Consider the following 20,971-nt stretch of genomic DNA (forward strand, 5'->3'; position numbering starts at 1 on the left):
TCACTCCTATCTGTGGAGAGGACATGAAAGACCCAATGGTCAAATCTCCCCTATAAAAAAAAAAAAAAAAAAAAAAAAATTTAAAAAGGAAAGTCATAAAGATTTCACCCTTTCTCTTTAAAGCTGTGTGTGTGTGTGTGTGTGTGTGAGAGAGAGAGAGAGAGAGAGAGGTGACAACTGGAAAGAAAATGAAAATAGCATGTATTTTCTATGGCTCAATAATAGAGAACTGTTCAATTCAGAACATAGCAACTATAGTAGTCTTAAGAGCTAAGACCAATTCTAAAACTAGTACTGGTTCATATGACATTTCTAACACCTTTATGTCTCTTGTGAGGTTTCTTTGGGTGAGCAGGGGGCAGCTCTGTGCCTGGGGCTCTGTCCACACAATCCATGCTGGAACATATCTACATCTAGGAATACCCAGAACTGGAGTATGAAGTATGTATTCCTGCCTTGGCCTATATGATCCCCTGAAATCAACCAGGACACTCTGACACACATCTGGGAGAGAGAAACAGAATCTGAAAGAGAGAAGCACATTTGTCAACAGACAGGGAGAACTGCAGGTTCTGAGATTCATTAAGAAAGAGAAAAACCCATTTTGGGAGTTGAGAGGCACTAGAATTTTTCATCCAGGAATAAGAAAGCACATGTCTCAGAAAGCAAGAATTGTGTTTAGGTCTCAGGCTGTCCTCACCTTGTACGTATGACTAAATGTTGAGCCTCACTAGGTGCATAGAGGCCAGGTGGGTGGGCTCCACGCCCCCCCTCCACCTTACTGTTTAGCTCTCTCCCTCATCATACACATACAGTCATACTTTAACCAGAGTCATCTCTCTGCTTTGAATTAAAATCTCATGTGAGTAAAGAGTACCTGTCTAAGAAAAGTTTGAAAACCACACGAGTGGGTAATCTCTAAGGTCCCTTCTAACATTTTACCCAAAATTTTATTCCATAGATACTAGGGAGCATCCGAACAGGAAAAAACAAGCAACTTTCTGGGCCTTTTCTGCTTCCCCAAATACTCTCCACACTTAATGCATGAAAAGCTTCAATTAGAGATTTGTTCCTTTGGGTCAAAATGTTTCCCTTCATTTTAAATGCAAGTATTTTGGGGGCGGGAGGACCAATACATTAAATTTTCCAGTCATCGATCAATTGATTCATATCAATCCCTCAATATGAATGAATTTCTCACATACTTTCCTGAGAGCTGGTTTTAGGAAGGAAATGAGACACTGGTTCTCTGAGAGGGAAGGTAGCTCAGGAAAGGGAAACTTAAGGACAGGCAATGTCATTTCACCATGACCAGTCCCTGGGAAGATGTCCCTCTCATGTTCATGCTCCCATTGATTTGGGGAAGTATTGTCTGTCCCTGATAAGTACTGTCAAACATTTAATTGAGGCACCTCCTACCTGAAGCATTGCCCCCATACCCTGATGCAACGAGGAGCACAATCACCCAATATAGCTAATCATCAAAATCACTCCCTACTTGCCTTTTTTGTGGGCCATAAATTTCAGGGGGAAATGTCAGCAATCTTGGAATCTCTGGTGATTTCTCTTCCTCCTGTTTTCAGTTTCTTACCTGGTCAGGCACACACGCACAAAGTCCACTGCATTTTCTGAGAAGTGTTCTGGTAAAGGAGGCATCAGCCCTCGGTGTGCTCCAATGTAAAACATGGCTGCCATCCTGTCCATGGAAGCCAGTGGAGGCTTCCCTGTGGCCATCTCAAACACGGTGCAGCCAATGCTCCAGATATCTGACTTCCTTCCATATCCAGACTCATTGATGACTTCCGGGGCCATCCAATATGGAGTCCCATGCATGGACTTAAGCATGTCACTGTGGGTGCCATTTATGCCAGCCCAAGCCAAACGCTTGGCACAGCCAAAGTCAATTAGCTTTATTATTCCAGTTGGCATGAGCATAACATTGTTTCCTTTGATATCTCGATGCACCACACAGTTCTCATGGAGATAAGCAACACCTTGCAGAATTTGTCTTGTATATTTACAGAAAACCATCTCAGGCAATGGCCCAAAACGGCTTATAATACTAGAAATTGAGCCACCAGGAACAAATTCCATGAAAATGCTTACGATGTTCTCTTCCAAGCATGTCCCCAGATAGGCCACAATGTTGACATGTTTCAGTGCTTTGAGCAAATCTACTTCTTCCTGTAGCTTCCGGTATTCTTTTTCAGTAGCTAATTTATCAGAGGTATCCAAAGCCACCTGTTTTACAGCTATTAGCTGTCCTTGGCTAGTAAGACCACAATATACCTAGAAGCAAACCTTATTATTAAATATAAATGATAGAACTTGTTCACAAAATGCCTCAGGTGACACTTGTCTTTCCCTTCTCCTCCCAAACCCTGTCTTTCTCTAAGTTGATTCATCCCTACATAAATGCAAAGTACTTAAGCAAAGTCAGTGTTTCAGTGAGGCCAAAACGGGATGAGCAGCATGGTGAATGGATATCATAATGGCTTGGAGTTCAGTGGCCTGGACTGGTTAGAATTCTGGCTTTACCATTCCCCAGCTGTGTAAATTTGGGTAAGTTGTATAATCGTTTTGACTTCAGTTTTTCTCATCTATAAAACTGGGGTAATTATCCCTCACAGATATCTACATGACTACAATGGCAAAATTGCTCACCAAATAAATGAAATAGGGCTGTTTCAGTGCCAAAGCTCTAAGGAGAGAGAGGAAGGCAGAACTGGGGCAACTTGTCAGTGACCCCATCATGCATTTTCAGTGGTTTCATGTCTTCCCACCTTCTTGCTGATATGTCCCCAGCTAGAAACATAACCTATCTTCTTTGGGGATCAGTCTTCTTGTAACTGATGCATGTAAATACTATCTAATGTGCTAGGACTTTAGATGATCTTTCATGCAATTCAAAAAATGTAAGGAACAGCTTTTGTTTTGGCCACTCAGCAATGATTCTCAGCAATGGTTAACATCCTGAGCTGTTGAACAATGAGACATCTTTCCCACTGGACTTGGATCCAGGAGAATGAGAGGCTAGAAATACATTGGTTATTGTACCACCACATGTACCCTGAGAATAAGACCTATTAGAAGAGATACAAAGAGGCCAGACCCTGGTGATATTTTTTTGACCCCTGAAATCACCTCCGCCTAGAGCCAGACCTACTCCAGACCTTTCAGTTACATAAAACAGTGAACATCCTTTTCCCTGGATTGAGTTTCCTGTTATTTCCAACTGAAAGAGTTTCAAGTAGAAGAGCATAGAGGGTGTGAAGGGTGCACAAGAGGATTAGGGAGGAAAAGGTAGGTCAAGAAGAAGTGGGGATTTGGGATTTCATCATGTTTCCCATTTAACTTACTGTGCCATAGGCTCCCTTCCCAAGGACCTCTCCCTTAGTCCACAGGATAGATTCTTCATACTTTAAACTATTTTCAGAAAATGTCTTCTTTTCATTTGAGTTGAGAAATTTCTTGTCCTTGTCATATATCCTGAACCCATTACTATATCTCTGGGACAATGAGAAAAAAAGAAAAGTCACCATTAAACTCTGAGTCATTGGGATGGGGAAAAAGGGCTAAAGAGTAGAGTCTTACTTTCTTCTAACTTGGGACCAACTAGAGAAAGCCAGATATGCATAACTAATCATATAGGATGCCACTTGTTAGCCTGCCTACAGCTTCCCCATGCCTACAGCCTCCAATCAGGGCGTAGTAAAGGCTTCCCTTTTTCCTGCCAAGAATCTTGCCCACTCCTCTGCCTGCCTTTGAGTCTCTGCCAAACACAAGTGATGGTGGCTGACTTTTTTGCTATAGTTAAGTTCTGAATAACCTTGTTCTTCAATTATTTCCACAACACATAGAATCAAACACACACACACACACACACACGCCTATATACATACATATATATACACTTATACACAAACATACATATATATACTCTTTCACCCTCTCTCTCTCACACACACAAACACACAGCCACAATGAGCAGGTCTAGTGATCAAGACTAGCTGTAATACACAGAAGATCTATGGTCTTCTAGACCCTTGCTATTCAAAGGAGAATCTGCAGACAGGTGTACCAACATCACATAGGAGCTTGTTAGACATGCAGAATCTTGGGCCCCAGACATACTGAATCACTGTCTACATTTCAATATGATCCCCAAGCGATTTGCCTTCACAGGAAACTTTGAGAAGCCCTGCTTGTCAACAAATATCTCTTTGAAGAACTTAGACCATGTTTTCCAATTGGTTGATTGGATCAAACTGCTTTGCTTTGATCTCTTCTACAAGTTCTTAAAAATAAATGATGGTGACATAGAGACATGGTGAAGGCCACTGGAAGCAAGACTTCCTGCAGGGTCTCTCCATCATGAAAGAAAGGGCCATTTGGGTTCCTCTTCCCCATCCTTTCATTGTTTCTATCCCAACTAAATTTTAAGGACTTCTTAGGGAGGAAAAGGCTGTAAAAAGTCAGTTTTGACTCCATCATTGTAGGATGAGGTTACAGGCTGAAAAGCTTGTTAGCTTTTCTTAAATTTAAAATGACAGAGTGGTAGATTCATCTCCGACACACAGGTGTGCACACACATATCCCCATTTCCTACCCAAGCCTGGAGGCCTCCAGGGATCACTCTCTACCCCCAGGAGAGACCAAATTCACCATAAGGACAGGGCTGATATTTCAGGACAAAGAACAATCTCACTGTGTCGTGATTAAGGGTGCGGTCCCACCACTCACTGACTGTAACTTTCTAAGCCCCAAATTTCTCATCTGCAAAATTGGGACTTGTTATTACCTTTAGTTATCTCATAGAGCTGTTCTGAAGCATATAAAGAAGACAGTATAAAATCCCACGCTCCTACATGGTAAGTTCTCAATAAACCTGGCTATGATATAACTATATACTTTATGTATCCTTAGATAAACTATCTAAAATAACTGTTCCTGATCGTGATACAGTGTGATACAGCCTGAATCAGTGTTCAATAGATGATATTTCAGCTAAGCCTACTGTTTCTGTCTTTAAAATTTGAATAGGACAGGAGGCTCAAGTATTTCAGTGAGAACTGAAACCAACAAAACAATGATCCCAATGATCTGTTGCTATTCTTCTTCCCCATGCCCACTTCCATGCCAAAAAAATTTTTTAAACATTTTTCAGGATTGTCGCTTATCTTCCTTCAGAACAATGGCTAAGTCTTGTTCTAGTTCTTAGCCCAGCGCCAGCAACACAGTAGGCACCAATGGTATTTCTGTGTTAAAGTTTTCATATTTCATGTCTTCATATGTTTTTTGGAATTAGGTGGTGATCTACTCCAGGGGCTACATTCAGTTCTTTCTATCTCACATACCACCTAGAGCAATACTTTCCCCATAATTACCTCTCTGCTATTTATTAATTGAAAACATCTTCACCGAATAAAATATGAACCTACTTTAAATAAATAGTTTTGCTATATTAATGTACCCAATGTGATTCCATTTGCAGTGTTAGGCTAGCTGAACTCCAGAATCAATGTGGCATAATGAAAACATCTTAGCCTGCAAGTCAAATAAACTGGATTCCAAACTTGCAACCGGACAGTGAGACCTTGCCAAAACTCTTAACTGTTTAGGGTTTTTGACTCCTTGTTTGAAAGTAAGGAGTTTGAACCAGACTGTCTCTGAGGTCCCTTCCTGCCCCTAATGAATCACTGATTCTAATTATACCAACCTGTATTTTAACATTGGTTGTCTCTCCGCCCAATTCTTGTGTGGTTTGTCCTCTCCTACTGAAGACAAGATTTAGATTTTCAGGATCTGTTTCATTTGCCATTATTTGGCAAGAGGTGTTACCTCTCTCGTCAAGAGCTAATAGTTCTGCAGCTAGACATCCTAATAGTTCATCCGTCAATTCTTCATTCTTTACAGAATCTAGAATTCCTTGCGAAATTGAATTTGCATAATTTAAAGTTTGTCCAAATGTTTGATATGTAATTGATTCAGTAGCTAAACTATCATGATCCAAAGAATGTGCCCAATGTTGATATGCTTGGGAAGATGCACTCTGTTGTTTCTCTTGGAAAGAGAAACTCAAAAGTCTCTCAGACTTACCTAAAACACTTTCAAACCCTACATCATTAGTTAAAATTTGGTTGGCATCTATTTTAACAAGCGATGCTGTATTCTGCTTTTCTTGCAGTACATGTTTATTGGAATTCTTCTCACTGGGCATTGCCCAACTGTTTTCTGAAAGGACAAATGGGGTCTGGTGATGTAGTTCTTCAAGTTTCTGTAGATCTCTGAGGCTCGTGGCAAGTATTTGATTGTTAGAAATGTCTCCTTCATCAGCAGACTCTTCCATAGAGACTTCTTCAACAGTGGACAAATCTGAAACAGGAATGACTTCATTCTGTTCAGTGGACTGCTCACAAGGCAGAGCCGAGTTCAAAGGTTGAACTTGATTATTAGAAGACAGAAAGTCATCTCCTGAAGACTTTATCTGCCATTGTGAACCTGAAATATCATCACCATTTTCCATGTCTTGTACGTTGCTACCTACAGCCTTGTAACCCTTTTCTTTAGAAATTAAAATTTTGTTCTTTTGTTTAATGCCAAGTGAGACCTTTACAGGTTTAACATGTGGTCTTTTCTGAGAAAATCTTGTTCTGCTGTTGCTGCTCCTCTCACTGTGTGAAGATCGACATTTATTGGTAATACATCTGCTAAATGGAGCTGAGCATATCTCTCGATAATATTTGTTCTCATGACGTTCAGCCTCTCTCATGTGACAATAAACAGGGGTCCCAAACATTTCATAGATTCCAGGACCATTAGCAGTTGAATTGATTTCTTTGAACATGTCACTATACTTAAGATCTAAGTAATTTAGTCTTGGCTCTGTTGGTTGAGCAGAGAGAGGAACAGAAGACTTTTTTATTCCTGAATTCTTACCGATGCAAGGAAAAGATTGCTTTTTAGGTTTCAGAGCCCGGTAAGTTGATTGCTTCTTTTCTATCTGTGGCATTCTCCTTTGAAACTTGGGTGGTTGCCAAGGTCTGGGGTCAACAAGCCCCAAAGCAGGGAAAACTGGAGTTTTTATACTGGTTTTATGTATGGCAGGCTTAATGGAACCTTCAATGGAAATCGTGAAATTCTGGGGTGTCCTATTACTGGTCTTGGTCTTTGAATCCAACTTATTTCTGGGGGTTTTCATCTTATGTCTGTCATTTTCTTGATGTACAAGAATATTGAAGCTATTGTTGCTATGAAGAGTGCCCTTTCTTTTTTGGAGGCTTGGTTTGGCTACTGCTGGTTCCTTGGGCGTTTCATCTCCAGGGAAAGTGATGTGGATAAGAGGCACCATCCCATTCATTTCCGGTTTGGTTGCCTCCGCCATTGACATTTTTATGTTTGTCTCTGTGCGTCTAGGATCTTGCGGAATCTTTTCAGTGGGGCCATCAGGGACTACATTGGACAAACTTTTAAGTACAGTATACTCTTCTAAAATATGATTTGGCTCAACTGCTTCACCTTTATGTACTGAAGTACTTTTTAAATCAGCTTTATCATTTCTAGTCTCTTCATCCTGGCTTAGAATTATTTCTGAATGCTGGGCTTCTTGGAACTTGACTGGCATGTTACATCCAACTTCAAAATCTATAAACAAGTTTCTGGCTACTGAACCCTCTTTCTTTCCTGATAAAAGATGTTGAGAATTCTCTTCTGCTTTTCTCATTTCACAACCAAGGTAGTCAATATCCACTTCCCTATCTGTAGGAAAACTGCGTTCCTTACAATTCTCAAAGGACACCAAAGATTGTCCTTTTTCAAAGTGAGAGATTGAAATTTTGTCACTTTCTTCTGTTTCCTTGGATTTCCTGTTCTCCATCTCCATATGTTGTCTGTGATGGTTAGCCTTCCAAAAAGAGCACATGTTTCTGGACCAAATAGAGCTATCAGAGCACCTGAGAGTCTGATCCACAAACACCTTAAACGGAGCTTCCTGCTGCTTGTTCAATGGTCTAACCTCATCAGATTGACTTCTGGGCTCTGAGAGCTTAGGTTTGAAAGATACAAAGTTCAGAATATTTTTTTCTCTCTCCTTTTGATCCACGTGATCTTGGGGGGCAGTATGAAGACCAGGTTTCATGGGCAAAAGTGACAATGCTGGCAGAGGGAACTAAAAGGAAAGAGAAAAAGCTTATGAGCTTATATGCATGTCATGTTAATTGGTTTAAAGTAATTCAAAGGGATTCTAAGATTCTCTTTTTTTTTTTTTAATTTTTTAACATTTTTTTTTTTTTTTTTTTTTTTTGAGAGAGACAGGGCACAAGCAGGGGATGGGCAGAGAGAGAGGCACAGAATCTGAAGCAGGCTCCAGGCTCTGAGCTGTCAGCACAGAGCCCGACGTGGGGCTTGAACTCACAAACCATGAGATCGTGACCTGAGCCAAAGTCAGTCACTTAACCAACTGAGCCACCCAGGCGCCCCTCTAAGATTCTTTTTAGGGAGGCCTTTAACAAAGTACAAGGCTATCCTAGAGATCCCAATTAAAAAAAATAAAACCTCATTCCCAGTATTTTTGGTAAAATTGTACTTCTAAAAACCAAGATTTTGGGGGGCACCTGGCTGACTCAGTCAGTGGAGCATGTGACTCTTGATCTTGGGGTCATTAATTCAAACCCTACATTGGGTGTAGAGATTACCTAAAAATAAAATCTTTTAAAATTGAATAAATAAAAAATAAAACCCAAGATTATTATAGACATAGATTCATGTTTATGTATTTAAAATAAAGGCCCTACAATGTAAACATTAAAATTTTAAGATGAGGATTTTATTTTTTTCTTTTCCATAGAAGTGATCTAAGATTTTTAAAATTCCCACTTAGAACAGCTTAAAATTTGTTACATTTACCTTAACAATGATCATTAGCTTACAGACTAACTCAGATTTTGTATCTGGAACACAACTACTCCGTATTGTTTTACTGAATTGTTTTGTTGAGGTGCGGTCATAAACATGCCACATCATACACTTGAAAGTTAGCAACCCTGAATGGTTTTTACTTCGTCCGCCAACTACTTTCAAATTAAGTTGGTTTTTGTTACCATTAACCTCTAGAGGTCAGTGTAATGCAATATATAAAATACAGCTTTATGATCATTAAGCTATAAACTCTAACTTTAAGCTTTTTTTCCATTGTGGCTTTTTCCATGTATACAGATTTGATACCTAATTATATTAGAATATTTATGAGCATGGATCATGAGTGGTAATTGAGAGCTGTCTGTTCAATTTTCACTGTACTGCCACCTGTGTGTAAGAGAATAGGAAACTGACATTAGAGATCTAGGCATTAGAAGTAGGTGAGGGGCGCCTCGGTGGCTCAGTCGGTTAAGTGTCTGGCTTCGGCTCAGGTCATGATCTCATGGCTTGTGAGTTCGAGCCCTGCATTGGGCTCTGTGCTGACAGCTCAGAGCCTGGAGCCTCTTCAGATTCTGTGTCTTTCTCTCTCTGTCCCTTCCCCGCTCACACTCTGTCTCTCAAAAATAAATAAACATTAAAAAAAAATTTAGAAGTAGGTGAAATGCAGTATAATCCCCCAGTTTTATTGCCTTGATGATTTTCTTCCATCACTGAAAAATTACTTTGGAAATAAAGACAGATTCTGCCAGTGCTAAAACATCTCCCTAGTAGCAGCCATTATTATTTTTTTAAGGCTAATAAACTCTAATAAACTGCTTTTTACAACACTAAGCAGGACCCATGCACTTTCTCAAAGGCTCATAGGATACAGAAGACACAGATAGTCGAGAGGTTCACAGGAATATTTCCAAAAGCTGTACTTACTAATGAGACAATTAGGAAAACCTTTCTACCACTAGGGAAAAAATTTCCCTAATTTCTAGACATGCTAAGAGAAGACAAATTAAAATACGTCTAAAAGAGTTACTCACCTCATTATGTAGAGAACAGGAAACACCCCAGGAAAAAAACATAAATGGCAAACTAGCACTCTCCCAAAAGTTATTTGCGACTCTACAAACTATATAGTTTTCCAAGCTAAGCTGCTGAGGATTTTGGTTCTGAGTTCTTTGATAGAGTTTGTCTCTACCAAAGACAACAAAGTTCTTGGTTTTAATTCTTAAGTCAGAAATGCTAAAACTAATCTTACCTCAATTCTTCGGCTACTATACTTCATATCAGGAGTAGAAAACTCTATAACAAGAAAAAATAAAATAATTAGATATTCTTAGTAGTAGAGTGAACACAGCCAGCCTTAAGCCAGAGTTTGGAGATGGAGTGATCGTGATGTTGGTGCTAAGGTCTGAGGAAAAGTCAAAATTAATTTTTTCCTGTTGTAATCCATATGGAGTTGGGCATGGAATGATTACACAAAACTTTAGGCTACTGGCACTGAAGGGGGTTGTTGTTTTATATATAATGTCTTTTTTTTTAAGTTTAGTTATTTATTTGAGAGAAAGACAGACAGACAGACAGACAGACATGGAGGGGCAGAAAGGGAGGGAGAAAGAATCCCCAGCAGGGGTTCAAATTCACAAACTGTGAGATAGTGACCTGAGCTGACATCAAGAGCCAGAAGCTTAACTGAATGAACCACCTAGGCACCACTATAACGTTTTTATATACAGTTGACCCTTGAACAACACAGATTTGAACTGCATGCATCCACTTACATGTGGACTTTTTTTGATAAATACATTTGTAAGTATTTTATAAGTACTTACTATACTGATAAATAAGTACTGTGAATGTATTTTCATTTTCTTAATAACATTTTCTTTCCTCTAGCTTACTTTATTGTAAGAATACAGTATATAAAACATGTAACATACAAAATATGTGTTACTTGACTGTTTATGTTATGGATTAGACTTCTAGTTAACAGTAGTAGTTAAGTTATACATGGATTTTCTACTGCACGGGGTCAGTGTCCCCAATTCCCACATTGGTCAAAGGTCGACTGCAAATGTATATTATATATATAACATTTATGTACATATGTTTATGTTTGTACTTACATTCATATTCATAATTATGTTTATATTTATTTTTTTAATTTTCTTAGTATTTATTTATTTTGGAGCAAGACAGAGTGCAAGCTGGGGGCAGGGGAGCAGAAAGAGGGAGACACAGAATCTGAAGCACACCGCAAATCCCCACAGGGCAACACAATGGGCACCAGATGTTTACCTGTGGGGAACCACCATAGGAGTGAACCCTGAAATTATGAGGCTCAGAAATTATACCAAGTGATTGGCACTCCAACCTATCCCTCTTTCCCAAGAAAGAGAACTTTACTATGAAATGTAAGCAAATATTTCCTGGAGAGAGGGGAAATGTGTCTCTGGGTTTTATAACTCTAGAATGTAAGCAAACATCTCCTGAGGAAATAAATGTCTGAATCTCTCTGGAACAATAAACGAACTCTAATTTCTAAGACATGTTTATCACTCAATCATCTTTTAACCTAGTTTCCTAGCGCTTTTTGGTCATAAAGCTTGGACTGTGCAGACATGTTAAAAATTCACGTATAATTGTCTCCCAACAGTTGTTTGAGCTCAAACATGGAGTAGATCATAGATGGGATATACTAGGTAGTGTAAAACCTAGTTGTCCTCTTACCAAAAACCCCACCCACCACCACAGCTTGAAGTTGAAGCCAAAAGCTCCCATGTGTCCAGCATCAAAGCAGATCACATAAATGGATGAAGTGGGGCAGATAGACAGTAGTGAGCTGAAGTTGTGTGCCCCAACAAAAGGGACAGCCATTATTACCCAGTCCCAGGTGATGTTGTCCATTCCAGATGGATAATCTAATACTGCTAGATTCTCTAATTGTCAAGAGAAACCAGAGAGCTGCAGACTTTATGTGAAATTTCCCTCCCACCCCTTTTTTAAGTGCTGTGAAAGCCAAACAAAATATATCACAGGTCCATTCTAGCCATAGGCTGCCATTTTGAAATTTGACTTTGAAACAGACCTCTCTAAGATGTAGCACAGGTAAAGAAGATATTCACAGATGAAAAATGGTAACTAAGAAGAAGATACCAATAGGAGGGGTTCAAGCATTCCCCTTAGCCACAGCTACCAAAGGCACCTCCCCCCAATTCTTTATGCATTTAATCAACAAATAGTAATTGAGTGCCTAATGAGTGACTGATACTGTCCAGAAGATGGCAATATGGTTGTGAACAATAAAGACAAAATCTTTGCACTCTAAGAGGTCATATTCTAGAGGCTGAGGTTTCCCTGTTGAAAAGATGCCACGAGTTAATACCAGAAATTCAAATGAATGGGCGCCTGGGTGGCTCAGTCAGTTAAGCATCCAGCTTCAGCTCAGGTTGTGATCTCACGGTTGGTCAGTTCAAGCCCACACTGACAACGCAGAGCCTGCTTGGGATTCTCTCTCCCTCTCTCTCTGCCCCTTCCCACTCGTGCTTTTTCTCTCTCTCTCAAACTAAATAAACTTGACAAAAGAAGAAATACAACTGAGTATAATGTATAATTGTGTGCATATGTATAAACTGATTTAAAAAAGAAAAAAAACCTTTCAAGTGTTATAAATATTTGGATAAATATTATCCAGTGTTGGTAAGAAATGACATGAGGTAGAAAGAAACGCAAACATTTCTGGTGAGAATGTAGAAGTGAGGTCTGGCTTACAGGTAATTTGGCAATATATGTTGAAAGCCTTTTACAATGTGTATGAAATTCCAGTTAAAAGATCAAATGTACCAGTTTTTCTCCATTTCATAAACCTCACTAAAATGATAGTAAAGGAAAGTAAAAAGGAGTAAATTAAAAAGGAAATGAAAAGCCCAGAGGATTAGACAACAGATGAGCAAAGTCAAAATATTCTGGACAGTGAAAATTTTATGGATGAATAATAATTGATTAGCTGTCAGCTTTCTCTGTTCTGCTCAGTGCCTGCAGGGGGAGAACTCAACAAGAAGTAAGAACTCCAGAAAGGAGCAGGAATTGACGATACCGGATACCTCTGAAGGTAAGGATGAAGGTAAGACTGGAACAAGGGGTTGCTTGTGAATCTGTGGAAGAAGTAGTTTCGCCATTCCCTGTCCTGCCCCATGAATCAGGAGTTGCTCTTCTCCATTCCTGGCAACTGGCTGGAAGTTTACTTTCCAGACAGTTTGGAACAAAGATGCTAAGTAGCTAGGTATAGCTGAGAGTAGCAACAGGGTGCTGGAGTGACAATAAAAGGATGAAGGGGAAGTCTGCACATTGATAGGTGAGTCCCAGCCTTTCAACCCACAGTCAGGGGCTTGGGTTATCCCTGTCTAGGGAAAACTGGCCAAGAGAAAAATCTGTCTATGCACACTGACACTTGGGGACTCCCTCACTCCACCATCTAGGTCTCTCTATGCAATTTACCTGGAGCCCACAGCACTTTTTAGTACTGCCAAGAAACACAAATAGATGGCCATGGAACAGTGGATATGTGAGAAAAGTCTCTAATGTGAAAATACAGAGAACAAAACAAATGGAAAGAAAAGAGTTCAGAAGAAAAAAGAGACGACGAAAAACTATCATTAATATACTTCATGTGCCTTTTCTCAGGAAGCTACTGGAACTGCACCAAACTAAATACCCTACCCATACAGTTTCTCTGCTGTGCGATCTCTCTTATTGCAATAAGCCAAAAAATGCAACTTGTTGGATTACAGGTTTGTTCCCAGAGGCTTAGACCAATTGGTTTAGGACAGTAGTAAGCAAATATCAAAGACAGCATTGCCCTAAGAGGAATGTGCTAGCTAGTAAACAAGTCTTGGGCTAGAGAGAGTGGCCAACTCAAATCCTGGAGGAAAGCATCCTCCATGTAAGGCCCCAAAATTCCCACAGGTAAACATCAACCAAATGGGAGTTTGTGGTAAAGATTTTTCAAACACTGAAGAAAAAGAAAGATGATAGATAGATATAGATAGATAGATAGATAATTTATCGACAAAAGGATAGAGAAATCACTCTAATTAAATGAACTCACCTTCAGATTTTCTTTGCTGCTCCTTCAGAAAGTGAGGAACATCTTCTCTGGCTACAGATGTGGAGATGTTTGGTTCTAAGCAAGGTCTTGGCAACAAAAAGCCCACATTTGCATCACAGAGCTCCTTGGAACTTTCCTCCTTCTTCTGACCCATGGTCAGGGTCTTTGTCCGGAAGTCCACCACGTGAATTTCATTTGGAAGAGAAACAGAATGTGCTTGTGCCCTTTCTTGATTCACTGGGGTTATCTGACTAGAAGGGAGGAGAACATGGTTTCATTCAAAACTCATTCCCTATATCTTCTGGATCTCCACTTCTCGTCTAGACTGAGATCACCAGAAAGCTCAGAGAACTATTTCCAAATGATGCTGCTGAGTGGAAGAGCTGTATTCTTCAAAGAACAAGACCTCTCCACCCTCCTATTCACTCCCCACCTCGTCTGCCTTCTGCACTCTACACTTTAGTTTCCCCAGCCCCTATTTCCTTAGAGAAATCAGGTGGGCAAAGTGCAGGCATAGACGATGCACTCTTTTACTTCTCCAAATGCTTTAACCAGCTCAGTACTTCTCAAACTATCTTTGGTAAAGGACCAGTTTTAAAATTTTCCAGTCCATTGTGGAATGAAACTGTTGTGAAACTTCTGTAATAAAAGTGAATTACTATAAGAATAAATCAAAAATAAAAAACATGAAAATAAACCCCAAGTTTTTCATTATCAGATCAGTAAATCTAAGATTACTTTGTCAAACTGTAATACAACTCTTTAAATGTTTACATTTTCAAGTTCTATCCTGACTTCATCATGGACTGGTAACAGAAGGACCACAGAATCACATTTTAAGTGGCACTGCCTCAGGGTCAGCAAACTATGACCCCTGGGCAAAATCTTTTTTTTTTAATGAAATTTATTGTCAAATTGGTTTCCATATAACACCGAGTGCTCATCCCAACAGGTGCCCAAAATCTAGTCTTCAGTCTGTCTTTGTAGTTTTATTGGACCATACTCCTTTGTTTTCATATTGTCCGTGATGACATTCAAGCTACAATCAGAGGGTTGCCTCATTGCAACAGAAACAATATGGTCCACAAAATCTAAAACTGGTATTATCTGGCTCCTGCCACAATAATATTTATTACAACCTGTGCTTGAGAGTGTTATTTGGGAGGTGAATTACTAAAAATGTAGGTTATCACACAAGTATCACTTCATACTTAAATTTCAATCTAACCTTTCAAAGTATATTCCTTACTTGTTTTCTTGTAAATCTTCTCGGCTTATTTCTTGGGGATAACTGACATCTCTTGGAAAAGTAACAATAATCTCAAAACCTATAGAAACACATGACAATAATAAAAAATAAGAAAGTAATGAATTCCAGTGGCAACTGGGAACTAAGTATTTTATTCCTGGTTAGTTAGCTAATCTATTTTTAATAATTACAGAATGTGGAATAGAATAGAGAGCCCATAAATAACCCACAATTATACAGTCAACTAATCTATGACAAAGGAGGCAAGAATGTGCAATGGGAAAAAGACAGTCTCTTCAACTGGGATGTGTTGGGAAAACTGGACAGCTACATGCAAAAGAATGAAACTGGACCACTTTCTTACACCATACACAAAAATGAGCTCAACATGGATTAAGGACCTAAATGTGAAACCTGAAAACATAAAAATCCTAGAAGAGAGCACAAGCAGTAATTTCTCTGACATCAGCTGTAACAACATTTTTCTACATGTCTCCTGAGGCAAAGGAAACAAAAACAAACTATTGAGACTGCACCAAAACAAAAAGCTTCTGACAAGCAAAGGAAACAACAAAACTAAAAGACAAGCTAGAGGATAGGCAAAGATATGTGCAAATGACATATCTGATAAAAGGTTAGTATCCAAAATATATAAAGAACTTATAAAACTCAACATCTAAAAGCAAATAATCCAATTAAAAAATGACAGAAGAGTTGGGGCGCCTGGGTGGCTCAGTCGGTTAAGCATCCGACTTCGGCTCAGGTCATGATCTCGCAGTTCGTGAGTTCAAGCCCCACGTCAGGCTCTGTGCTGACAGCTCAGAGCCTGGAGCCTGTTTCAGATTCTGTGTCTCCCTCTCTCTCTGACCCTCCCCCGTTCATGCTCTGTCTCTCTCTGTCTCAAAAATAAATAAACGTTAAAAAAATTAAAAAAAAAAAAAGAATTGACATTAAAAAAAAAAATGACAGGGGCGCCTGGGTGGCGCAGTCAGTTAAGCGTCCGACTTCAGCCAGGTCACGCTCTCGCGGTCCGTGAGTTCGAGCCCCGCGTCGGGCTCTGGGCTGATGGCTCAGAGCCTGGAGCCTGTTTCCGATTCTGTGTCTCCCTCTCTCTCTGCCCCTCCCCCGTTCATGCTCTGTCTCTCTCTGTCCCCCCCCCCAAAAAAAAAAAATGACAGAAGACATGAGTAGACATTTCTCCAAAGAAGAAGTACAAATGGCTAACAGACACATGAAGAGATGCTCAACCTCACTGATCATGAGGCAATGGCAAATCAAAACCACAATGAGATATCACCTCACACCCGTCACAATGGTTACAAGCCAAAAACCCATGGAACAACAAGTGTTAGGGAGAATGTGAAGGAAATGAACCCTCCTGCACTGTTGGTGGGAATGCAAAGTGGTGCAGCCTCTGTGAAAAACAGTACAGAGGTTCCTCAAAAAAATTAAAAATAGAACTACCCTACAATCCAATAATCACACTACTGCATATTTACCCAAAGACTACAAAAACACTAATTCAAAAAAACATATGCACCCCTATGTTTATTGCAGCATTACTTATCATAGCCAAATTATGGAAGCAACCTATGTGTCCACTGATAGATGAATGGATAAAGAAGATGTGGTATATATACACAATGAAACTCGGCCATAAAAAAGAATGACATCTTCCCATTTGCAACAACATGGATGAATCTAGAGAGAATAATGCAAAGTGAGTCTGAGAAAGACAAATACCATATGATTTCACTCACATGTGGAATTTAAGGGAAAAAAATGAACAAAGGGAAAAAGACACAAACCAAAAAAACAGACTTTTAACTATAGTTATTCAAACTGATGGTTACCAGAGGGGGTGGGGTGGGGAGGGTGAGTGAAATAGGTGATCGGGATTAAGAGTACACTCATCATGATAAACACTGAGTAATATATAGAATTGTTGAATCACTATATTGTATACCTGAAACTAAAAAATAATAATAACAATAAAAATAATTACAGATTGGTATCAGAGTAATGCTGGCCTCACAGAATGAATTTAAAAGTTTTCCTTCCTTTTCCATTTTTTAGAATAGTTTGAGAAGAACAGGTATTAACTCTTCTTTAAATGTTTGACAGAATTCAAACCTATGAAGCCATCTGGTCCTACTCTGATTTGTTGGGAGTTTTTGATTACTGATTCAATTTTGTTGCTGGTTATCAGTCTGTTCAAGTTTTCTATTTCTTCCTGCTTCAGTTTTAGGAGGTTATATGTTTCTAGGAATGTATCCATTTCTTCCAGGTGTCCAATTTGTTGGCATATAGTTTTTCATAATATTCTCTTATAACTGTTTGTATTTCTGTGGTGTTTGTTTTATTTCTCCTCTCTCATTTGTGCTTCTTTTTTGGGGTCCTTTCCCTTTTCTGTTTGATAAGTCTGGCTAGAGGTTTATCAATTTTATTGATATCCTCAAAGAACCAGCTCCTGGTTTCACTGAAAATACTAATTCAAGGGTATACATGCACCCTGATGTTTATAGCAACATTATCTACAATAGCTGAATTATGGAAACAGATCGAGTGTCCATCAACTGATGAATGGATAAAGAAGATGTGGGGTATAAATTACTAAAATGTATTGTAACTTTACAAATTAAGAATAATTTTTAGGCCATTAACTAGTCTTAGGGGAATGTTATTGGAATTGAATCAATGTGCTATAAAATGCAAGTAGCAATGTCAGAGACTTAAGACTGATGACTCAAAAAAAGTACAATATATGTTCTGTCAATGCCTTTTTGTTTAACCATTTTGTCTAACTATTTTATTTTAAATACTATATTCTGTGGATACAAGGCAGACACATTAATCAGGTGACATTGCTTTATTCAGCTCTGTAGATGTTGTTGATCAGTAATTCATTTCTGTTGTGAAGAATTTGTTAACAAATCCTGAATTTATGTCTGATGGAGAAAAATAAACACTGACCATATTTTTATACTTAAAAAAAAGATGTGGTATTTATATATATACAATGGAATATTAGCCATAAAAAATGAAATCTAGGGGCACCTGGATGGCTTGGTTGGGTGTCTGACTTCGGCTCAGGTCATGATACCATGGTCTGTGGGTTTGAGCCCCACATCAAGCTCTGTGCTGACAGCTTGGAGCCTGGAGCCTACTTCAGATTCTGTGTCTCCCTCTCTCTCTGCCCCTCCCCTGCTTTTGTGCATGCTCTCTCTCTCAAAAATAAATAAACATTAAAAAATTTTTAATTAAAAAAAATGAAACCGTGCCATTTGCGATGACATGGATGGGTCTAGAGAGAATAATGTTAAATGAATCAGAGAAAAACAAATACTATATGATTTCACTCATATGTGGAACTTAAGAAACAAAACAAATGAACAAAGGGAAAAAAAGAGAGAGAGAGAGAGAGAGGAAAACCAAGAAACAGACTCTTAAGTATAGAGAACAAACTGATGGTTACCAGAGGGAAGGTGGGTGGAAGGATGGGTGAAATAGGTGAAACGGATTAAGAGCACACTTATCATGATGAGCATTGAGTAATGTATAGAATTTGAATCACTATATTGCACACCTGGAACTAATATTATTTGTATGTTAACTAACTGGAATTTAAGTAAAAACTTTAAAAAATTACAGGGACATTAACCAGGGACTGAGTTTCAGCCATCTTTATATTTTTCCTATCTAGCATATGACGGGTCCTGAATCAATGCTTGCTTAAAGAGCAAAAAAAAAAAAAAAAATATGTAACAAAACTTTCCAGATATAAAATAAAGTTTTATGGTGAGCAATGTTTTCTCCTTAGATGGAGAAAACAGGCCCTCCTGTAAAGTGTAACTAATGACACCTACTTCACAGGACCATTGTGAGATTTAAATGAAATCATTTATGTTGCCCCATGGGAACTTGCTTGTTATATGAATTTTGGTCAACTCCTTTCTGATTCCATGGAATGATTCCCACTATAACCCTTAAGCCAGATGGTTCCAGCTTGTAGCATCAATGCTTGCTTATAATATAACATGCTAAATTTACATTTAAAAAAACTAGTGGGAACCATGCCACTTTTAAGATTTGTTCATCTATTCGTGTTTTTCCATTCAACAAAATTTTATTAAGTATATGCCAAGCCCAACTCTTTGTGCTGAAGATACAGAAATAAACAAGGTGCTACTGTGACCTTAGTAAAGACAATAAATAAGAAAGCAAAGAGCATTTCAATGTAAACATTGTGATAGAAGTGTGCAAATGGTGTTGTGGGAACACAGAGGTGTATGCTTTCCAAACAACCCAGTGCTTGTCCCAGAGTTCAGTCCTGTCTATGTATTTTTGAAGGCCATTTAGGGCATCTCCCTATGTCTAGGGGGGCTATGGTTTTAAATAGCCCCACTGATGGCATGCTAGGGAAGAAGTAGAGCAGAGAAGATAAAAGGGTATGAATCAGACAGATCTGGATCTACATCCCTCCTCTGCTTTTTATGGGTGATCTCGGGAAAGTTACTAAATAATCTAGCTTTGGTTTTCTTGGTGTTTCTCAAATATGACAACATGATCGGATGTTCTCTGCTATTATAAAATAGCAGGGATCACATCTCCAAAAATGAGGTTTCCTTGGAATGGCCAATATATTTTTAAAATTTTTTCAAAGATGCTACCATCACGCTATTCAGCGACACAAAATAAGATGTTTGGAATTACAGAGCTGGAAAGAACTTAGAGACCATCTGATCCAAGCCCTTCATTTTATAGACAAAGAAACTGATAACCATGAAGTTGTGTGACATCATCAAGGCTGCTCTCATACTTGAAAGGAAGATGGATGTCTTTTATAATATTTTTGTAGCCATCTTCAAGTGCAAAATCCTAGCTGACATGTTAAAGTAAGAAAAACATACAGCATACATTCCTAATAACTAAACTGTCAGTGAAAAGGATAGTCTATACAGAGGCTAGCTGCAGTTAGTACTTTGCTGTGAAAGTTGGAAAACTGTGTGCAGCATATTCATGTGAACACATTCTTAAAAATGACTGTACTTTTACAATTATTGAGAACTAATAAACCTAGAATGTTTTTAAGCAAATTTAATGTGTTCAATAGTTTGTTAATTGGTTGATTTCTTTTTCAAACCAAGGAACAAAAGATACAATAAGCAAATATAAGAAATACCTGCCCTTGCAGAAATTGTTCAAAGTTAATGGCCCCATCCTAGGGGTGCCTGGGTGTCTCAGTCAGTTGAGCATCCAACTCTTGATTTTGGCTCAGGTCATGATCTCAGGGTTGTGGGATCAAGCCCTGTGTTAGGCTCTGAAGTGAGCATGGAGCCTTCTTAAGACTCTTTCTCTCTGTCCCTCTTCCCTGGTCATGCTCTCTCCTTCTAAAATTAAAAAAAAAAATTAAAAAAAAAAGCTAATGGCCTCATCCTAATCGTTGGGTCACAAATGGAGGGCAAAAAGGTTATAGAATGTATGGACTCTGAAATCGACTGGGAACATACAAATGTTCTCCATTTTGTCTCTTCATTGAGGATGAATGGTCATGGGAGCCTCTGAACCTACCAGGTTCCAGAACCACCAGGAAAGATGATGCATTGTCACATGTAAAAATAAAACACTTGTTCTTGAGTGCATCTTTCCACATAAGAAGAGGTAAAGTAACCCCATCAGAAAATGTTACAGTAGAAAGAAACTAAGAG

At 38.8% G+C, this 20,971-nt stretch overlaps 1 protein-coding gene across 2 annotated transcripts in view; it reads right to left on the minus strand.

Annotated features, from left to right (window-relative positions):
- The window catches only part of MAP3K19 (mitogen-activated protein kinase kinase kinase 19), a 71,525-nt gene that overhangs the window by 3,408 nt on the left and 47,146 nt on the right, over positions 1-20,971 (minus strand). The window contains exons 10-15 of one of the 2 annotated variants that reach the window (XM_045479588.1): positions 15,264-15,342; positions 14,015-14,265; positions 10,166-10,209; positions 5,720-8,167; positions 3,360-3,509; positions 1,592-2,289 (exon numbers count right to left, since the gene is read on the minus strand). In XM_045479588.1, the coding sequence (XP_045335544.1) occupies positions 1,592-2,289; positions 3,360-3,509; positions 5,720-8,167; positions 10,166-10,209; positions 14,015-14,265; positions 15,264-15,342 (3,670 nt within the window). The remainder of the gene's footprint in view (positions 1-1,591; positions 2,290-3,359; positions 3,510-5,719; positions 8,168-10,165; positions 10,210-14,014; positions 14,266-15,263; positions 15,343-20,971) is intronic. The other variant, XM_045479590.1, reaches the window with a different exon arrangement.

This window comes from Leopardus geoffroyi, chromosome C1 (genome assembly GCF_018350155.1).
Source record: "Leopardus geoffroyi isolate Oge1 chromosome C1, O.geoffroyi_Oge1_pat1.0, whole genome shotgun sequence".
Taxonomy (NCBI): domain Eukaryota; kingdom Metazoa; phylum Chordata; class Mammalia; order Carnivora; family Felidae; genus Leopardus; species Leopardus geoffroyi.